This window comes from Rissa tridactyla, chromosome 7 (genome assembly GCF_028500815.1).
Source record: "Rissa tridactyla isolate bRisTri1 chromosome 7, bRisTri1.patW.cur.20221130, whole genome shotgun sequence".
Lineage (NCBI taxonomy): Eukaryota > Metazoa > Chordata > Aves > Charadriiformes > Laridae > Rissa > Rissa tridactyla.
In genome coordinates, this window is record NC_071472.1 from 56,942,611 (window position 1) to 56,963,655 (window position 21,045).

The 21,045-nt window shown below is 47.5% G+C and overlaps 1 protein-coding gene across 12 annotated transcripts in view; it reads left to right on the plus strand.

Annotated features, from left to right (window-relative positions):
- The first annotated feature begins 275 nt into the window (after window positions 1-275).
- The window catches only part of GTF2I (general transcription factor IIi), a 77,189-nt gene continuing 56,419 nt past the window's right edge, over window positions 276-21,045 (plus strand). For 7 of the 12 annotated variants that reach the window (XM_054208369.1, XM_054208374.1, XM_054208372.1 and 4 more), the window contains exons 1-3: window positions 9,462-9,556; window positions 13,410-13,515; window positions 14,878-15,016. In XM_054208369.1, coding sequence (XP_054064344.1) covers window positions 9,477-9,556; window positions 13,410-13,515; window positions 14,878-15,016 — 325 coding nt within the window. In that variant the 5' untranslated portion in view covers window positions 9,462-9,476. Of the gene's footprint in view, window positions 433-6,867; window positions 7,051-9,461; window positions 9,557-13,259; window positions 13,299-13,409; window positions 13,516-14,877; window positions 15,017-21,045 lie in introns of those variants that run through there. The other 5 variants (XM_054208376.1, XM_054208380.1, XM_054208375.1 and 2 more) reach the window with 5 other exon arrangements.

Consider the following 21,045-nt stretch of genomic DNA (forward strand, 5'->3'; position numbering starts at 1 on the left):
GAGGAGTCCCTCAGGCAGGACCGGGCGGGCCGGGGGCTCCGCGGGGCCAGGCCGCGGGGCGGACGGGAGGGGAAGGCGCTGAGGGAGCGGGGCGGGGGGCGGCCATCTTGCGGCGCGGGGCAGGGCGGGAGCCGCAGTCCGCCGCCCGCCCCTCGGCCCGGCCACACCGCCGCCGCCGCACTGCAGCTCCCGGCGGCCCCCGCTCGGGGCGCGCCTGCGCGGCTGGGCCTCGGCGGACAAAAAAACCTCTCCCTTCCCTTCCCCGCCCGCCCGCCCTCCCCTGGAGCGGCGCTGGGCTCAGCCCGACACCGTGAGGAGGCGGCCGGGCCCACCGCCGCGAGGCTGCGGGGAACTGCCTGTGCCGCACCCGGCAGCGCCTCCTCCGCCTCGCCTCCAGCCCAGCGGGAGGGGGCTGTCCGCGCCCGGCGGCGGGTGAGTGGGGAGGGCGGCGGCGGGCCGCGCCGGTGCGAGGGACCGGACCGTTATCCCGCGGCGCCGTGAGGGGACCCCCCCGGCCCATCGCTCCTTGAAGGGAGGGGGGTGTGGGGGGGGGGCGCCCCCTCCTTAGCGCCGCGCGCGCGGGGGGGGGGCGGGGCTCCGGCCCCCCGGGGGCTGGGGAGGAGGGGGCGCTGCCATCGCGCTGACGCCTCCCATTGGGCGGTGGGCGGGGAGGGGCGGGGTTATGCAAAGGAGCCGCGGGTGGCCACGCCCCCTGAGGGCGGGGGGCCGGGGCCGGGATGGGACCGAGGGGCGGGGGGTGTCCGGGGGTCGGGGCACGGAGCGGGCAGCCCCCAGTCCCCCGGAGGGTGTAGTGGTAGCCAGGGCTGAACCCCCTCACTCACACCGCCGCGGGGGCTGGGGAGGAGAATTGGGGGGGAAAAAAAGGAAACCTCGTGGGTTGAGATAAAGGCAGTTTAATAGAACAGTGACAGAAGAGAAAATAATAATAATAATGGTAAAAGAATATACAAACAGAGTGATGCAATGCAATTGCTCGCCACCCAGTGATCAGTTGCCCAGACTGCCCCCAGCAGCGATTGCAGATCCCTGCATCCCCGGCCAGCCCCGTCTATACACTGGGCATGGCGTCTGCGGCGTGGGATATTCCCCATCTATACACTGGGCATGGCGTCTGTGGCATGGGATATTCTCCATCTATACACTGGGCATGGCGTCTGTGGCATGGGATATTCTCCATGTATACACTGGGCATGACGTCTGCGGCGTGGGATATTCTCCATCTATACACTGGGCATGGCGTCTGCGGCGTGGGATATTCCCCATCTATACACTGGGCATGGCGTCTGCGGCGTGGGATATTCCCCATCTATACACTGGGCATGGCATCTGCGGCGTGGGATATTCTCCATCTATACACTGGGCATGGCGTCTGCGGCGTGGGATATTCCCCATCTATACACTGGGCATGGCGTCTGTGGTGTGGGATATTCCTTTGGCAGCTTGTCCTGCCCGTGCTCCCCCTCAGCTCCTGTGGGGACCTGGAAGAGTCCTTGACTTAACATAAACATCACTCAGCAAGAACAAAACCAGTATGTGTTATCCACGTTCTTCTCATGGGGAATCCAAAACACAGCAGCTACCAGGAAGAAAATGAACTCTGTCCCAGCTGAAACCAGTAGTGACAGTACAGACCTGTGTCGACCAGTGCCCCAGCACTGGGGGGAGCGTGCAGGCAGCTCACATGAAGATACTTGCATATAGTAAGCAGATTGAATTTTATTTATTTTTTTCTTAAAATCTAGAGGCGTTTGGATTTTGTTCCCCTTCCATATACCAGGTGACTTAACATTGAATTCAGTCTAGTGCTTCAGTATCGCCCCCCTGCAGCAAATCTGCACTCCAGGAGCTGTGGGGGGCGTGGGTTGTCTGGGGAGGAGCGGGAGGGCAGGAATGCTCGGAGAGACCCAGGAGTGCGCTTCAAGTTGCCACATGTTGTGCCAGGGGAGGTTTAGGATGGATATTAGGAAAAACTTCCCCGAAAGGGTTGTCAAGCATCGGAAGAGACTGCCCAGGGCAGTGGTGGAGTTGCCATCCCCGGGGTATTCAAAAGCCGGGCAGACGTGGTGCTGAGGGACGTGGGTCAGTGGTCACTTGGCCGTGCTGGGTTAACAGTGGACTTGACGATCTTAAAGGTGTCTTCCAACCTGTGGTTCTGCAGAAGGGCTGCTCGAGGCAGGGATCGGGCAAAGGTGGGTCTGTGCTGAGCAGTGCGGCGGGCAGCAAAGAACATCCCCAGGCAGCAGAAAGAATTGTTACAGAAGCCTCATCCTGACGGTGAAGGGAGGTGGAGATAAAACCGTACGCCTGTCGGGGTGCGTAACATTACCTGCCTCTCGTGGATGCATCACAACGTTTTTAATCTTCACCATGTTTTGGGTATCGCCTGTTGTGTTTCCTGTTCTTTATTCGCAGGCTTCTTTTGCTTCTTTGGTTTGGTGTGTACGTTGCTTGAGAGAAACATCATCGTGGTGACTGTTTAATGAGAGCAGCCAGCCCCTTGTAGGCTGATCGTGTCGCTGAGTTGTCGTCAGTGTGTACAAATCTTTGGGTTAATATCTCACAGCAAGGAGCAACTTTTAGACCGTATTTTTAAATATACCAAATATTTCTTTCTGCTTGTCTAACTTTAACTCTGCAATTAAAATAACAGAACCCTATAAAACATATTTAAAAAAAACAAACAAAGAAATAAACAAAAAGAAAGGCTTGCAAATCCATTAGGTAAATTAGATGGCATAAAAATCTGTCCCCTGTACAGCCTGGTAAGAGGCTCCTGGCAGCCCTCTGTCTTATCCATCAGGACGTGAGAACCTTTTCATAGAATTTTGGTTGGAACTTGTGTTCCTCTGCAAATTTGTAATTTCCTGACAAATAGTAGCTGAGGCATTCCCAAACTCTTGCTTATGGAATTGAGTTTTATTTCTGGTCTCGGATGCTAGGTGGAGAGAAATTTCTAATAGGATTGTGTCCTGGTTTCAGCTGGGACAGAGTTAATTTTCTGTCTAGTGGCTGCTGTGTTTTGGGTTTGGTATGAAAGGAATGTCCATAATGCATATTGTTTTAGTTGTTGCCAGGTGATGTTTACATTAGTCAAGGACTCTTTCAGCTCCCCGCAGGAGCTGAGGGGGAGCACAGACAGGACAAGCTGCCCACGCAATATTCCATACCATAGACACATGCCCAGTATATAAATGGGGAATATTCCATACCTTAGACACGTGCCCAGTACATAAATGGGGTTGGCTGGGATCTGTGACTGCTGCTGGAGATGGGCTGGACAACTGATCACTGGGTGGTGAAAGCAGCTTGTGTTGTATCATTTTATTTTGTATATTCTTGTACCATTAATATTATTATTGTTATTTTCCTTTTCCATACTGTTCTATTAAACTTTTTATTTCAACCCGTGACTTTTTTTCCTTTCCTCTCCTTTTCTCCCGCTTCTCCCTACCCTACGTGGCTGGGGGAGTGAGCGAGTGGCTGCATGGTCCTTGATTCTGGCTGGGGTTAAACCACGACAGATTGACATAAATGCTTTAATTCGAGGAAGAACGCATGTAATTGATTCCATGAAAATCAGTGTTCTGGTTCATTTGTTTAAATACAATAATAGGAATAAGGGAGGGAAGCGCAGAGGGAATTAACGTGACCGACTAGAGGGAACGGATCACCGCTGAAGAGCGGGGGTGATGAGTTTCGCAGGTTCCCAGGGTGCCAGCAGTGATGGGCGGCAGCATGCCGGTGCTGACACAGTGTGCTTCAGTGTGTGAAGCTACCGAGAAGAGGTGTGCGCTTCAGGTACCGGCTGTACACTGATGGCATGATTTTTTTTCAAGGTGTTAGAGCACAAATGGTTGTTTAGTGTCAGTTTCTCTCTTTGTGGGAACCCCAGATGAATTAAAGGAGTTTTGTTTGCCCTTAAATCAGTTTGAGCCTTTTCTTTCCTGTGACCATTGCAATATAGAATCACAGACCGGTTTGTGTTGGAAGGGACCTTAAAGACCATCTAGTTCTGACCCCCCTGCCCCGGGCAGGGACACCTCCCACCAGCCCAGGTTGCTCTAAGCCCCGTCCAACCTGGCCTTGAACCCCTCCAGGGATGGGGCAGCCACAGCTTCTCTGGGCAAAGAGAAGTTCTCTGTCGTATGTTCTATGACACTGAAACCCAAAGGACCAGCTCGCACGTGTGAGGACAGCAATTTCTCACTCTGGAAAATGTGCCAGCACCAATTTTGTTATAATTAAATAAATACCAATAGAGTTTAGACTCACTCACTTCTCAGATATTGTGTGTAAGTGTTGATGGACACACAGAACGGAAGTAGTTGCTATTCAACATGATCATCATGTTGACTAAGTAAATATAATTATACTGGTAAAGACAGAAATTATCAGATGGTCAGGACTGCTGGGATTAATATTTCATTTTGTTTACATGGTTTCACTGAATTCCCAAATGCCTAGGTGCTGCAATAGGACACTGCGTACTTAAAAACAAAAAAAATAAGTGAATTGTTCCCCGAGTCTGCCTGGCTTTAATACAGAAATGGTCTTTTACACTAATGGTTTCTTAACTACTCCAGACTGGGCAATACATTCACTTCTATATAGTTGCCTTGTGAGGTATAAAGTTAGATACTGCATTTTCGTTTTATCTAAAATTTCGTGATTATATGTTGGTCTATATTGGAATCTTTAGAAATAATGAAAATCAAATTTAAATATCTCTTTGCAGACGTTATGCAGACTTACGAAGGAGAGAAATCAGGTGCTTTTAAAGTAGCAGTTGCTGGAATCGTGTTTTACTTTTCGAATGGTCCCTAAGAGTCGCAGAGGGAGTTGCCATCTAGGCTGCTGAAAAGCCATCATATGGTGCTGAGGATCATAAAACTACCTAGAAAAATGGGAATTAGTTATTACTCGTTTTAGGGGGTCTCACAGATGTGTAATTGTTGGGTTTAACCCCTGCTGGCAACTAGGACCACGCAGCCCTTCGCTCACTCCCCCCTACCCCAAGGGGGAAGAGGGAGAAAAAAGAGGGAAAAACTCGTGGGTTGAAAGACAGTTTAATAGAACAGTAGCGGAAGAGAAAATAATAATAATGGTAAAAAAATTTACAAAAATAGTGATGAAATACAATTGCTTACCATCTGGTGATGGTTGCTCAGCCTGTCCCCAGCAGCAATCACGGATCCCTGCCCGCCCTGGCCAGCCAGGAGAATATGGAGAATTTCCCACACCACAGACGCCATGCCCAGTGTATAGATGGAGAATATCCCACACCGCAGACGCCATGCCCAGTGTATACATGGAGAATATCCCACGCCGCAGACGCCATGCCCAGTGTATAGATGGGGAATATCCCACGCCGCAGACGCCATGCCCAGTGTATAGACGGGGAATATCCCACGCCGCAGACGCCATGCCCAGTTTATAGACGGGGAATATCCCACGCCGCAGACGCCATGCCCAGTGTATAAATGGGGAATATCCCACGCCACAGACGCCATGCCCCGTGTATAGATGGAGAATATCCCACGCCGCAGACGCCATGCCCAGTGTATAGACGGGGAATATCCCACGCCGCAGACGCCATGCCCAGTGTAGGAGAATATCCCACGCCGCAGACGCCATGCCCAGTGTATAGATGGAGAATATCCCATGCCACAGACGCCATGCCCAGTGTATAGATGGAGAATATCCCACGCCGCAGATGCCAAGCCCAGTGTATAGATGGAGAATATCCCACGCCGCAGACGCCATGCCCAGTGTAGGAGAATATCCCACGCCGCAGACGCCATGCCCAGTGTATAGATGGGGAATATCCCACGCCGCAGACGCCATGCCCAGTGTATAGATGGAGAATATCCCACGCCGCAGACGCCATGCCCAGTGTATAGATGGGGAATATCCCACGCCGCAGACGCCATGCCCAGTGTATAAATGGGGAATATCCCATGCCACAGACGCCATGCCCCGTGTATAGATGGAGAATATCCCACGCCGCAGACGCCATGCCCAGTGTATACATGGAGAATATCCCACGCCGCAGATGCCAAGCCCAGTGTAGGAGAATATCCCACGCCGCAGACGCCATGCCCAGTGTATGGATGGAGAATATCCCACGCCGCAGACGCCATGCCCAGTGTATAGATGGAGAATATCCCACGCCGCAGACGCCATGCCCAGTGTAGGAGAATATCCCACGCCGCAGACGCCATGCCCAGTGTATAGATGGGGAATATCCCACGCCGCAGACGCCATGCCCAGTGTATAGATGGAGAATATCCCACGCCGCAGACGCCATGCCCAGTGTATACATGGAGAATATCCCACGCCGCAGACGCCATGCCCAGTGTATAGATGGAGAATATCCCACGCCGCAGACGCCATGCCCAGTGTAGGAGAATATCCCACGCCGCAGACGCCATGCCCAGTGTATAGATGGGGAATATCCCACGCCGCAGACGCCATGCCCAGTGTATAGATGGGGGCTGGCGGGGGAGCAGGGATCCGTGATTGCTGCTGGGGACGGGCTGGGCAACTGATCACTGGGTGGTGAGCAATTGCATTGCACCATTCTTTTTTATCATTATTGTTATTACTATCTTCTTGTCCATTACTGTTCTATTAAACTGTCTTTATCTCAACCCACGAGGTTTCCTTTTTTTCCCCCCAATTCTCCTCCCCATCATGCTGAGGGGGAAGATGAGTGAATGGCTCGTGGTCTTGGTTGCCGCTTGGGCTTAAACCCCAACAAGGGCAGAGGGCAGAGCCTCCCTGGTGCGTTAAGGCTTCTCCAGGGCTACTCCGCTGTCCTTCAGAGTTATTTTTATTCATTTTTAGGGGGGGTTAATAGCCTGGCTGCAGTCTTAGCTAAGAGCTGACCGCGCATATGGACATGACACTGCTCTCTATCTGATGAGTCCAGGTTTGTACCTCCAAGGGAGCCAACTTCTGTCTGGAAGAGCTCACAGTAAGCCAGAGGCGATAAACCCAGATGGGTTGGAGTTAACTAAATGCTCCCTGGTATGTCCATATTGTCTCTCCTTCCTGCTCCTGATGTCGGGAAGCTTCACCCTCTTGTTTTTGGTGTAGACTGTGGGCAGAGTTAAACTCTGCCAGACCTGCTTCTGCCTCTTTGCTTTGGATTGAGCTGGCTCTGAACATCTGGAACTGCTTTTGGTGTGGTCCAGCAGCGTTTGTGTTCAGAAAACACTGGTCCTGCACAGAGGTAACATGGATGTTGTTCATCCAAATTGATTCGTAATCCACATGCACCAGATGCAGATTGTGAAGAACTGGCAGTGGTTTTGTGCAGGAACTTTCAGATCCTTTGCTTCTATTTCTTTTGGGCTATGGCTGGTGAAAATACTTCCTTTCAAAAAATAGTTGTGTATATCTGAAGGCAGGGGTGTCGCACAGTCTGAGCACCCTTGCTGTGAAGCTTGTTGTGTTTCTGCTACGCGTGAGCGGTCTAGAGGTTGGAAGGAGCTGAAAATTGTTGCTTATAGAGTATTTGTGTAATTTTGAGATGACCAATGATGTGTCATAACACGGAAAATGGATCATCCTAACGGGATGGTGTAGGTCAGCTATGAACAGATGCTGGAGGGTGAAGGTGGGAATCTCCTAAGCCTGTGTGCACTGTGGCTGGGGTGGATACATTACTGAAAATCAGAAAAAACGGTGGTGGTCGGTTTGCATCCCAACAGAGTTGCTATGCTAGGTTAGCTAAAAACCATCAGACTGAAATTCCTCTGAAACATGGATCACTGAACCAAACTGTAGGAAAAATAACACGAATTTTTAGCCAAAATCTGTTTAAAGAGATTCATTTGCACTTAACAGCTTGTGAGTATTAATCTGTACGGTTTGGGGAGAACCAACTTCTGTCCTTTGTCAGAAGGCCAATATTTGGGCAGAGTTAAATATGCTGAAATTGCGTCTTGGCCCAGAAGGCAAAGAAGCCAAGCGGTGAAAGCTGCAAGAGCCAAGAAGCACTCTAGCTTCCAGTTAGATTATTTTTATTTTTATAATGGTATATTTTGTTATGTTTCTTCTTGTTCCAGCTTTGTAATGAAATGTGTACTTTTGTACTCTTCTAGAATAACTTTTTTTCCCCCTAATATCAAAAGTGTCCCGTGGGGATCTAGCAGGAGCTGGACATTTTTCCCCCAGGGAGCAGCAAATTTTCAGTGGTGTGTAAGGATGAGCTCACACAAACTTGCATCCAGCTGTATTTTGGGAGATGTGTCCTTTTCCATCAATATGGCAGGATTTGTTTTGGTGTTTGTGTCCTGGTTTCAGCTGGGACAGAGTTCATTTTCTTCCTGGTAGCTGCTGTGTTTTGGAATCCCCATGAGAAGAACGTGGATAACACATACTGGTTTTGTTCGTGCTGAGTGATGTTTATGTTAAGTCAAGGACTCTTCCAGGTCCCCACAGGAGCTGAGGGGGAGCACGGGCAGGACAAGCTGCCAAAGGAATATCCCACACCACAGACGCCATGCCCAGTGTATAGATGGAGAATATCCCACACCGCAGACGCCATGCCCAGTCTATAGATGGGGAATATCCCACGCCGCAGACGCCATGCCCAGTGTATAGATGGGGAATATCCCACGCCGCAGACGCCATGCCCAGTGTATAGATGGAGAATATCCCACGCCACAGACGCCATGCCCAGTGTATAGATGGGGAATATCCCACGCCGCAGATGCCATGCCCAGTGTATAGATGGAGAATATCCCACGCCACAGACGCCATGCCCAGTGTATAGATGGAGAATATCCCACGCCGCAGACGCCATGCCCAGTGTATAGATGGAGAATATCCCACGCCACAGACGCCATGCCCAGTGTATAGATGGGGAATATCCCACGCCGCAGATGCCATGCCCCGTGTATAGATGGGGAATATCCCACGCCGCAGACGCCATGCCCAGTGTATAAATGGGGAATATCCCACGCCGCAGACACCAAGCCCAGTGTATAGATGGGGAATATCCCACGCCGCAGACGCCAAGCCCAGTGTATAGATGGAGAATATCCCACGCCGCAGACGCCATGCCCAGTGTAGGAGAATATCCCACGCCGCAGACGCCATGCCCAGTGTATAGATGGGGAATATCCCACGCCGCAGACGCCATGCCCAGTGTATAGATGGAGAATATCCCACGCCGCAGACGCCATGCCCAGTGTAGGAGAATATCCCACGCCGCAGACGCCATGCCCAGTGTATAGATGGGGAATATCCCACACCGCAGACGCCATGCCCAGTGTATAGATGGGGAATATCCCACGCCGCAGACGCCATGCCCAGTGTATGGATGGAGAATATCCCACACCGCAGACGCCATGCCCAGTGTATAGACGGGGAATATCCCACGCCGCAGACGCCATGCCCAGTGTAGGAGAATATCCCACGCCGCAGACGCCATGCCCAGTGTATAGATGGAGAATATCCCACGCCGCAGATGCCAAGCCCAGTGTATAGATGGAGAATATCCCACGCCGCAGACGCCATGCCCAGTGTAGGAGAATATCCCACGCCGCAGACGCCATGCCCAGTGTATAGATGGGGAATATCCCACGCCGCAGACGCCATGCCCAGTGTATAGATGGGGAATATCCCATGCCACAGACGCCATGCCCAGTGTATAGATGGGGGCTGGCGGGGGAGCAGGGATCCGTGATTGCTGCTGGGGGCGGTCTGGGCAACTGATCACTGGGTGGCGAGCAATTGCATTGCATCACCTGTTTTGTATATTCTTTTACCATTATCATTATTTTCTCTTCCGTTACTGTTCTGTTAAACTGTCTTTATCTCAACCCACGCGGTTTCTTTTTTCCCCTCTTCCTCCCTCTTCTCCCCTCCGTACTGGTGCCGGAGGCAGTGAGTGAGCGGCCGTGTGGTCCCTGCTGCTGGTTGGGGCTGAACCATGAGGGTCTGTAATGCTTGGCAAGGGGTTTGTGGGGAGGAGCTAGTTTGGCATCCTTTTCTGGAGGGATGGCTTTTCTGGAGAGTCTTTGGCTGCTTTTCTGGAGAGCAGCAGGATCATTTTGGGAATACCCACTTGCATTATATCAGTGAAGGCTAAAAACGTGTTGCTATTGCTTATTAAGACTCTTCTCTAAAAAACGCATATCCCATAATTTTTTGTCCCCCTAATTTTCCATCTGTATTCTTTATACAGTTAAATAAGAGTTTTTCTTTATAAAGCTTAATTTTTTTTTCTTTTTTTGCTTTTTGTGTGTCTGACAAGCAACTGCTGGAGAGAGTACCCGTTACTGGTGGGTTTATCGAGATCGGTGTGTGTGCCCCGCCATGAGTACAGGGAAGATGGAAAGTAACTGTGTCCTGTGTGTTTGTTCTCTCTTGCCTTGAGTATTTCTACTTTTTTGGCTCTTAAAAGTAGATGCCAGCAAAAAACATGGAGTGAGATACATGTTGGCTTGATGTGGCTTCCTGAAACGCTCCTGGTTTTGTTCTTTGTTTTTTCCCTTGTAAAAGGAGAACTCAGAGGCTTTTTAGCTCTATGTGGTGGTGGGCTTCTCAGGCAGTGTGCTGGTTTTGGCTGGGACAGGGTTAACTTTCTTCATAGTAGCTGGTCTGGGGCTGTGTTTTGGGTTTGTGCTGAAAACAGTGTTGATGATACAGAGAGGGTTTTGTTATTGCTGAGCAGGGCTTGCCCAGAGCCCAGGCCTTTTCTGCTCCTCACCCCACCCCAGCAGCCACGGGCTGGGGGGCACAGGGAGCTGGGAGGGGACACGGCTGGGACGGCTGACCCCAGCGGACCACAGGGGTATTCTGTACCGTACGGTGTCTGCCCAGTATGTAAAGCTGGGGAAGGAGGAGGAAAGGGGGGACGTTCGCAGTGACGGTGTTTTGTCTTCCCAAGTCACCGTTAGGCGCGATGGAGCCCGGCTTTCCTGGGGATGGCTGAGCACCCGCCTGCGATGGGAAGCTGGGAGTGAATTCCTTCGTTTGCTTTGCTTGTGCACGTGACTTTTGCTTTACCTATTAAACTGCCTTTATCTCAACCCACGGGTTTTCTCTCTTTTAATCTTCCGATTCCCTTGCCCGTCCCACCAGCGGCTGCTGGCCGGGGTTAAACACAGGCAGGAATGGCCAAATGCTACATCCTCAGGACTCTACCAATATGTTTTCGCAAGGCTTTGTTCATTGTTACAAGCCTTTACTTGGGCAAAGGCTCCTCGTGGCGCAGTTAAACTGAAGGATTTATAGGTAATTGTAACTAATATTAACTGATCTGGGAGTTCTTTTTTTGCAATATGTAATTAAGATTAATAGATATATCATAAGTGGTACTCTGGCAGCTAGCTTGCAATCGTTCAAAGGATGGTTTTTAAATTGGCCTTTTTGTGTAGCACGTTGGTAATGGGTCGGGTGTTAGGTTTTTTTCAAGGCTTTGCACTGGGGATTTACGTTGGGCAATGGTGTCGTCAAGCACTTTCTAAGGGCTGGATCTTGGAAAGGCAGCCAGGTTCATTAGACCTACTGAACCATAGCCCACGCTTTCTAATAATAAACACTGTCCCGGTGGTATAGATAAGGATAGCGGAGAAAACTGTTGTTTGAAAGGGAGAAACTGGCAAAATGGGAGGGGGGAGTCTTTCAGGAAGGTGTATTTGTGCCACTTCTGGCTTGGGAGGTGTTGAACTGATGCAGAGCAACTGCATCAGACAGTGAGTAGAGACACGGGAGAATGGGGAGATGTGTAGTTATGTTCTATTCCATCTTTAATACTGGATTGTTAAGATAAAGTTTTTAAAAGTCTAAAAGGGTTAGGTCACTAAATCACTGCCAGCATCTCAACCCTAAAGGAGTTCCAAAGATGAGCTTGGGAACTCTATCAGCTGTCAAAAATCATGGCTCAATGAAGACTCATTTATTTACGTCACATCATAATCTCCCTTTTCCGTCTGATATTCCACAACCAGTAAGTAGGATGTTCCTCTTCCTCCGGAGGATAACCCTCCCCATCCCCAGCGGACCCTCTCTTGGGTCACTGAAGCGATCAACGTGGTTCAAACCTCCCATTACCTTCATCCTCGAACAGCTGCTGACTGTGCCACTGCCACTTTATCCATAACACTGTTTTAAAGCTATTTAAACCTTGCTGGCCTGTGGCTGGAGAGCCAGAAGGCTGCCCGCTGTCTGTTGGGGTCGTCAGCTTTTCCCTCCCAGTTTGCAGGCCGGAGTGCTCGAAGTCCTCTCAAAAGAACAACACAATGCCGTTTTTTCAAATGTAAGCAGGTATTAGCACATGGAATGGTTATTTGTGCTGCCCTGGCTTGTCTGAACGTCTCATAGGATACACGTCACCTTTGAAAACTTGAGCCACTTGTGTCCAGGTTCTACAGGAGCAGCAAGATGTCTCATCGAGCTGTTGTGAAACGTCTCGTTTATCTGAGCTATCTTGACTTTTTAGGTGATTTTTCTCAAGACTTGCCCGTGGAGCTGTAACAGCTACATCTCTACTGGTTCTCTCCTCCCCAAGGCATGTCAGGTTATTGCTTTAGATAGGTGTAAACATAGCAAGTTGCAACACTCCGATAGAAAAATGTGCTCTTAGCAGCAGCTGAAACTTCATCCTCAATGTAGTCATTCTGGTATAGACAGGTCTGCCAGCAGGAGGATAAACAAGTCCTGATTATTACTTATGTCTTAAACGAGTTGAAAGTGTCCCGAATGACATACAGAAAATAGGTTTAAATCTCTTTTTCTGGGTCACTGCTGAAATTTAGTTTTTAATTTTAGCACCTTAATTGGGACTACTCAGCTTTGGACTTAATCCTACAACTGAAGAACACGGGAATAAAAATGTGATGTTCTGGTTACTGATACTGTCGTCTCCGAGGCCATGATTTTGGGGCAGGGGGGTGGTGGTTTGTTTTGAGCTAGGCCATGGTAATTACAGGGAGGATTGTTCTAATACTTGTGCCATAACCATGATTTGCCCTTTCTTTTCTGGCCATTAAATGCCATTTTTTTTGGCTGTGTTTACCTAGGCTGCTGGAATTGCAAATATGCTCAGAAAGAAAAATCGATGTAAATTCAGCTAATCAATTAATATGCATCTATCTAGGCACAAAGGGTTTGTGGTCAAGACATGGCACAACACTTTAACTTTTGAATGTTTAGCTCCAGCTTTGGATGAAGCAGCGGAAAGCATGAAAGAGCAGCAGAGCGAGCGGTTCCTCCCGTTACTTTACCTGGATATTTGCTTGTGTACGTGTGTGTGTGGTGAGGTGTGTTCAGGGGCTTTGAATATTTTTATTTTCTTTGCTTGCCTAAGAGAAGCTTTAGTTTTCTTGCACTGTTGTGTGTATCTGAACAGGCTTTTTAATTTCATTTTATAGGAGGAAGATGGCCCAGACTACCACACCAGCAACGTCCGTCCATGATGAGGACTCCTCTGAAAGCAGAATGGTGGTTACATTCCTCATGTCAGCGCTCGAGTCAATGGTTAGTAGAGAAGTTAAGCAGCTGCGTCATAACTTGGCCTTGACACGTGTGGGATTACAGCAACGTATTGCCTCCCGCTGGGAGCAGGAAAGATGTCATGTTACATCTGAACCTTATTGCATGCTGTCCCACCAGCTGTAACTCTCTTTGCTTGTGGAAAATCATGCTAACAGCCTTTGCAACAGTCAGCTTGTTTCTTGTTGCCCTGTGGTTGTTTTAAAAATTATTTTGTCAAATTAAACAAGTGGGAAATATTTCTTGATTGCTCATGTAGAGCATGGTTGAAAGGCAAGAACATGTTCTGGTCTTTGTCATCTGTAATGCAGAGCGGATGAATGGTCTTGATGCTAATGCCTTGTCCTCAGCTGCTGTACCAATTCAGTGAAACTTCTTCAGAAAATACTTTCTTTTTTTTTTTTTTTTTTAAGTTGGCATATCACCTGTTTTGCAGAAGTTATTTAATCATTGTGTGATGGGGTTTAAAGTTGGCCAGGGCTGTGAGTGGAAATGCCTGTCCCGTTGCCTCACGGTTGAGGCACCATCAAAGATTTGGTTCTTTAAAATTGTTTTCTTAAATGATAAGCCTTAACAAAGTTTTTCTTTTTGGCAATGAAACTTTGAGTGGAATGGTTATAAAATAATTGATTGCACGCCTTTTTTTCCCCAATGGATGTGTTTGGTTCCTAAAGGCTTTGTGTCGCTTTTTCCTCCCATGCTGCAGTTGTTGGTGTCTTTATAGGTCACAGCAAACTCCGCTCTGAGCCCGTAGGAGAAATTGACTTTTTGTGACCGCTTCTTGATGATCTCCCTAATTTTCTTAACATCTGTGCTCTCTCCTTGCGCCGCAGGCTTCCTGCATTACTTCTTTGCCAGGAGTTTCTCCCAGCAGAAGACAGGTAGGAGTTGAGAGGGAAGGTGCAATCTTTCCGCTCCGGAGGAACTAGGCTGAGCCCGGCGGGCGGGCAGCCTCCTGCTGGCATCACGCCTTTCCCAGCAGAAACCCCCGGGATAACCGTGAACTTCTCTTGAAAGTTGGGGTTGGTGTAAGACACTCAATATGATTATCTAGCAGGGAAGGGATAATTTCACGTGGCTTGATGTCATAAATCATTCTAATTAAAAACAGTGCAATCTCTGGGTCTAGATGAGGCCTTAATTTCACTAATGCATCTAGAATGCTTTTAAGATTCCTGATGAAAAGCACTCCAGATGTATAAATTATCCTTTGCTAATGGCTGATGTTATGTTACTTGCAGTACCTTTGAAGGGTGGATGCTGGAACCAGAAGTAATAACTGTTTTACATACCACAAACATTTCTTTTAACTATGGTAATAAAAGCCTTTTGTTTTTCTTTTTATAGTGTAAAGAACTTGCCAAGGCCAAGGCAGAAGTTGCCTGTATCGCTGTATATGAAACAGATGTGTTTGTAGTTGGAACTGAAAGAGGAAGAGCATTTGTCAACGCTAGGAAAGATTTTCAGAAGAATTTTGTTAAATACTGTAAGTTTCAATATTGTGTTTTTGTATTTCATCATGCTAATTGCATCATGCGTATTGCATCATGCTAATAACTTTGGGGAGCAAAGTTCTGCGTATCGTGGCTACATGCTATAATTACGTTGGCAATGGCAAAACCAGCTGTTTAAGAACATAAAAATGATCAGTAACAGTGGTCTTATTTGGAGAGTTATTTCAACTCTGGCTGGAAATGTTCATTTTTTTTCTTAGCTAATGTGACAGAACTAGCACAATAAGAAGTATTAGGCTGTCCACCCTCACAACACATCCTGCATTTCCTAGTGCATGTCAATTTTTCTTTGTATCCCCTCCTCCAAGTCTTTTTTCGGCTCGCGAAGGCTGGGTGGGACATGGAAGAGGCAGTGAACTGCTGCTGCCGGCTCAGATCGTCCGGGGTCTTCAGATCACTTCATGCCTTCTTAAAGCAGATGCACATTTTTGATATTAGTTTTTATGTAGCTTTTTTATATCACTGTAATTTATTAGAAACATGTATCTATACCATAATGACTTAAAGTTACATCTGCATTTCTTTTGTACTCCTTTAAGTACATCTGGGGTGGGCTTTTTGTTTAATTTCATTTTTATAGGAAAACAGTGGAACTTTTGTGTCCATAAAATATGATTCATGGAGTACAGGACAGTATTTTTAGGAGGTAGGTTTCAAAGATTCAGTGGCTCTTTGGGGGAGCACTAATGTTGTTGATGAGCACTACTTAATCAATAGCAAAACGCACGTTTACCTGCCTGGGGAAAGGGAGACGATGCAGGTCACGAGCCGGGTATGAGAGAAGAATCAGTCTGGGGGGAGTTTTAAAAGCAACAGCTGTAAAAACTTCTGGCTTGACTAATTAAATACTGCTTGGAAAGCAGCTATGTTTAATCTCTGACAGAGACATTTGCACTTAAAAATGCTTTTGCTGCTAGCCAAAATTCTCCTGAAGGTTCTGTCTCGAGGTCATTTGTTCATGGTGGGGCTCTGGATTTTTGCCACCGTCCTGCTCGCTTGGGCAGTGACTGTCTGCGCACGTAAGTGTGTTTACTCTAAGGAAAGTCACCACAGCGTTGCACTGTAACAGATAACTGATAGCAAAAGGCAGAATTAGGACCTCACTGAGGAATCGAGTATAAGATGAGTCAATTTCTTTTTTATTTTTTTACAGGGGCAGTCTTCTGATACTGGTATTTATGAAAATTCTTCGCTGAATAATGGGGCAGAGTTCAGTTTTTCGCCTGATTTCTTTTTTGTTTTGTTGTTGTTGTTCCTTAAAGGGCTTCCCTGCTGTCCTAGATACTCTGTTCTATAGCCAGCACAGTGGTATCATGGGCCCTGGTATACTGGAGACTTTGTACACTGGGCACATCTGTCAGTAGGGGGTCTGAAATAACTGGGGTTTGGTGTTTGATGTCCCTGGCTAGATCTGTGTTTCTGGTTCTGTCCCGTGGGAAGCACTGGCTTCTCATCCAGCCTTGTGTTCGACTGTATCAGACATGGTTCCTATAGGAATGTGCATGTGTTTAAATCTTACCTTAGTTCTGATAATCCCCATCCTTTGCTTTATTCCAGTTACAAGGTACTCATTCTTGGCGGTGTTTCTGTACTGTCAGGCTGACGAGATTAAGCAATATCCACTTTGAAAACGCTGTTTTCATTATGCTTCTTGCCGAACATTGCGGTGTGGATCTGTGTGACTAAAGCCGACTGACCCCAGTCACTGCTTTCCACGTTTCGCCAAGTGCGTATCCCCTGTACTTCCTGGGGGATTTTGATGCTGGAGGTAGTTTTCTCCTGCTGCTGACAAAGTTGTTGATAATTCCAGAAAACTTGACTTCAGAACACCAATTTTTAGGAATAAGAGTATTGCGTGTTCCTGGTGATGCTGATTCCATCACTGCCTTTGATGACTTTGAAGTCGTGATGAAGTTTGTAGTGTAGTATCTTTTGATCTCAAACTTAGAACTGTGGAGGCAATAGTTCCTTTCCCCACACGCCTTCCTTCTTCAGTGAATATGAAAGCTAGCCATACACAATGCCAGTTGCAATTTTAGTAGGTGTTTTGGAAAAACACAGGAAGGCCACAGTCTGTGGTTTCAATAAGTTAAGAGTTGCGCCCTTCTTGTTCCTTTATGATTAATAAAGGCTTCCAAGAGGTTCTTGCGTTGCTGTTAGAATTAAACCTTTAAAAGTTCAACTGCGATGTCAGTCTGTGGAACACGTGGTGCTGAGAGTTACCTCCCCACTTGTGTGGGTCTCTTCGTTTTTCCCTTAAGTATGAACCAGAAGTGTAGTTATTACACATTCCTCTGGTTACGTCTGACTATTGTGACAAGCCAGCATGTGTCTCCAGTCTTTACTTCCACTTTTCCCACAGCTCCTTTGTATAGTTTGAGTGAATACGGAGAGTTTTCAGAATTTGGAGGGCTCAGGCTTCATACCCACCGCTTATTTTTAGTAATGAGTATCATTACGAAATTGATGAAATGTGTATGTGAGGTTTGTGAAGGAAGTAGCACGTACGCTTTCTAGCAGTGTAGGACTGATAAAAGCAACAGTGGTTCAGTGAAAGCAGCACTGGAGTCTGGTTTCTTGCGCTTTCCATTCATAACAACTTTCACCCACGTGGGTTCCCTAACGCCGAGCTGCAGGGGAAGGAGGAGCCCCACACGTATCTCGTGTACCTTGTTACCTAAAGAAAATGTGTTAGAAACAAATTATAGCGATGTTTTTTTTCATGTTAATATGGGTTGTGTAGTGATCGTTGAAGAACCAGTCAACAGGCATTAATTATTTGAAATGGGGTCAGGTAATATATCCTTCTGAGCCGTGCTTAATTAAGATGGCTGTAAGCCCTGTGTTACAGTGAAAGGGTATGTTTCAATCAACGTAGAACGGCGTGTGCTCGTACGCATAACACGTAACTTAGAAAACCTGCAGTGTCAGTTATTCTAAGCCTGTGTGAGTTTGTATTTTACATAAAAAGAGTATATTCTTGTAATGCCTGCTCGTCTTTGGAATATGGACCAGTAAGCGTACTTGTGTACTGTGAGCAGTCACGGGCATACACGTCTTGCCCTACCAGTACCTCTTTGTGGTAGTTGCTGTTCCCTGCTGGTGTGTATTGTGTGGTCCTCAGTTCCCCTTGGATGGCCTCGGCAGGATGAAGTGCCTCCATACTCTCGGGATTGCTGTGGGGTTGGGGGTTATCCGCCATCCTGAACAGGAGACCTATTCCTGGGGTGTCCCAAGAATGCCGTTCCCTCCGTGTATTCACCTTTGTCATCTTGGCAGTTTCCCTTGAGGTTTGGTCAAGGTTTGGCATCAGCTCTGTGGAATTCATTCTCGTTTGAATGGAACTGGAGGTTTATAAAACAAACCAACAAACAAAAATCCAGAAGAGGCCTCATCATCCCCAGGTTGTATTTGCCTGTCAGAAGTGAACTTTCAGAAAAGCATCCTGTCTCAGAAACACTTTTTTGGTCATCTGCTCTGGACTTTGAAAGAGATTTACCCAGCACTGTGTGTTCCATCCCATCTGTCAAGGAGCTGATTGTTCTCCAAGACTCCCGGTTCCTCTGCTAGCATTTCCACCAGTACCGGCTGTTGCACCATTGGTATGTAGGTCACACGGAAGCCTAATCCTGCTCATTCTGCAACTTTCTGTCAGCTCTCCCAGTCGTGCTGCTTTTTCCTTCTTTGGTGCCAGGGCTCTGGGCTCGCTTGCCTGAGGGGGAGCCATGTTGCATCTGTAGATGGTTCATCTTGGATGATGGGTCCTTTATTTTTAGGAGCCTTCATTTTCCTTCTGGTGGCCTCAGGTTTCCACGCTGATGGTATGGGCCAGAGTTTGGCTTCAGACTTTCCTACAGAGGAACTTGTGGCACTGGCTGGAGCCATTCCCTATGGAAAAGCGCATATGGATGCTACAGCCCTAAAGACCTGCTGTTTGAAGGTGGCAGCTTCCTCTGTTTGTTTGCCTCTCATTATCTGTCTTAACGCTGTTTCTTACTGACAAGAGGTACATGCACTCAAAATTGCCTAATACGTTTTTTCAAACTAGAAGTATTCTGTGAAATAAAATAGTCAATACTTCCCTTGTGATTGAGGTTTGATGTTTAAAAAATGTTAATATTCGCCATTGTCTCACCACAGGTGCATTTAGCTCCAATATTAGCAATAATAAAAACAATGCTATCAACAGGGCCAGACCTACAGAGCAACTTAGGTACCTAGAAATCTAGAGCAAAGCTTCTGAAAGTCTCCATGACATCTCTCTGTAGGCATCTAAATAGCTCATAAATAGTGGTTTTGTCTTGAACTGTGTTTTCTTTGTAGGTGACGATATCCAAAAAGTACAGTGTAGAAACACATGACTTCAGTATTTTTTAACCAAAGCTCAGTAAAGTGTATAGCACATTGGTACAAATATAAATTTAAACATGCTGAAGCTCTGACTGCACGTCTTGCTGCTTTCTTTCATTTTTCTAATGGATGAAGCTATTGACACATTCCGTCCCATCTATGTGTCGTCTGTGCGCTGTCACTTGAAGCAATGCCGAACGGACTGTGGGGCTGCGGGTCCCAGAGCATCCTGCACAGCTCTGGTGTTCAGAGGATGATAGGTGGGAGTCAAGCTGCAGTAGTGTGAACGTTTTTATTAACTCAGTAGCTCCGGGTTAATTTTAGACTTGTGCTTAAAAATGTCTGCGACTAAATCTGCTGAGATAGCCCCTGACACTGCAGCTCGCCAGTTCTCGCGTGTACTGCACTGCTGGTCTGGACGTAGTGCTTCTGTGGTACTTTATTTGGATGCTCCAGTAATGCTGCAAATAGAGTATGAGTGCAGTTGATTTGCTTCTTCCTTACTATTGTGATTACCCCTGATTATATTCTGTATATCTCACTTGTCGTGCCTGCAGTGATTGGGAAGCAGTATCTAAATGGGGTGTTGAGCTTTTCAGCTCTGGAGCGGAATGTCTCAGGCTAGAAATTGAGTACAGAGTGAATCCCCTGACCTGTGTGGGAGCAGCCGAATACCTCTTCAGTATGCCTCTAATAACAGAGGCTATTAGTGGGTCTAGCTGCTATTGATTGTATTTGTTTGTCCTCATTATAATAGCTGAAGGACAATCTTCATCGTCATCTCTGTCTCTGATGATGTGCTACGCTATTATATTCTGGATATTCTGTAACTAGCTGACGTATTTTTATGTTGCTCAGAGGCTAATCCCTTGACACTAACGCAGCTAGTTGGAAAACACCAGTTCTTTTTGATAATGCAGTACCAGTGTGGAAACTGGTTTCCCACAGTCATTTTGTTTGGCCTTAAACTGTTCTGTGGCCAGCTGAGATTTCTGTGGCTTTTACTGCTCCTGAAGCTACAGAATGTTTTGGAAGAGAAAGGGGTCATTAAATCGTAGACATAAATAGTAAATGAAAGAAAAACAATAAGAGGTGGAGGATTAATCCTGACAAAACACTTGTGGAGTTGCATGGATGCCATCGCTAGGCTGTTACCTATTTTAAATGCAAATGGGGGGCTGTATCTATGACTCTTGCTTTAGCTTTGGTTTTCCAGTGCACTTCAAAATGGGTGCACTTTACAGGATGCGTAGCAAGGAAAAAAGGGTGTTGAAATAGTTGCTTTTTAAAGCTGTGACTGTCAGGATGCATTCCTGCTGCCAAGCCAGAGCTGTTTTACACCTCTGTAGCTTTCGACCTCTTTTTCCATGCCAGATTTCCTTCCAGCTATTTGGGAGCAGCCTCTTTGAAACGGCCTCTGCTAAATGCTTGTTCTGTTTGAGGATCTGCTGGAACAGGCTCTTCCCCGTCACTTCTAATGGGAACTCACTCAGCTGCGTCTCTTGGTTGTGTTCCAGAGTTTCCACTTCCCTTTTGGCAGCAGGTGACTTGGAATAATTTGCCCTTCTGCAGATCGTAGACCAGCAGAGATGGACGGCTGCTCCTGGCCATGCTGGCCGTAGCCCATCACTGTTTCCCAGGCTAATCATGC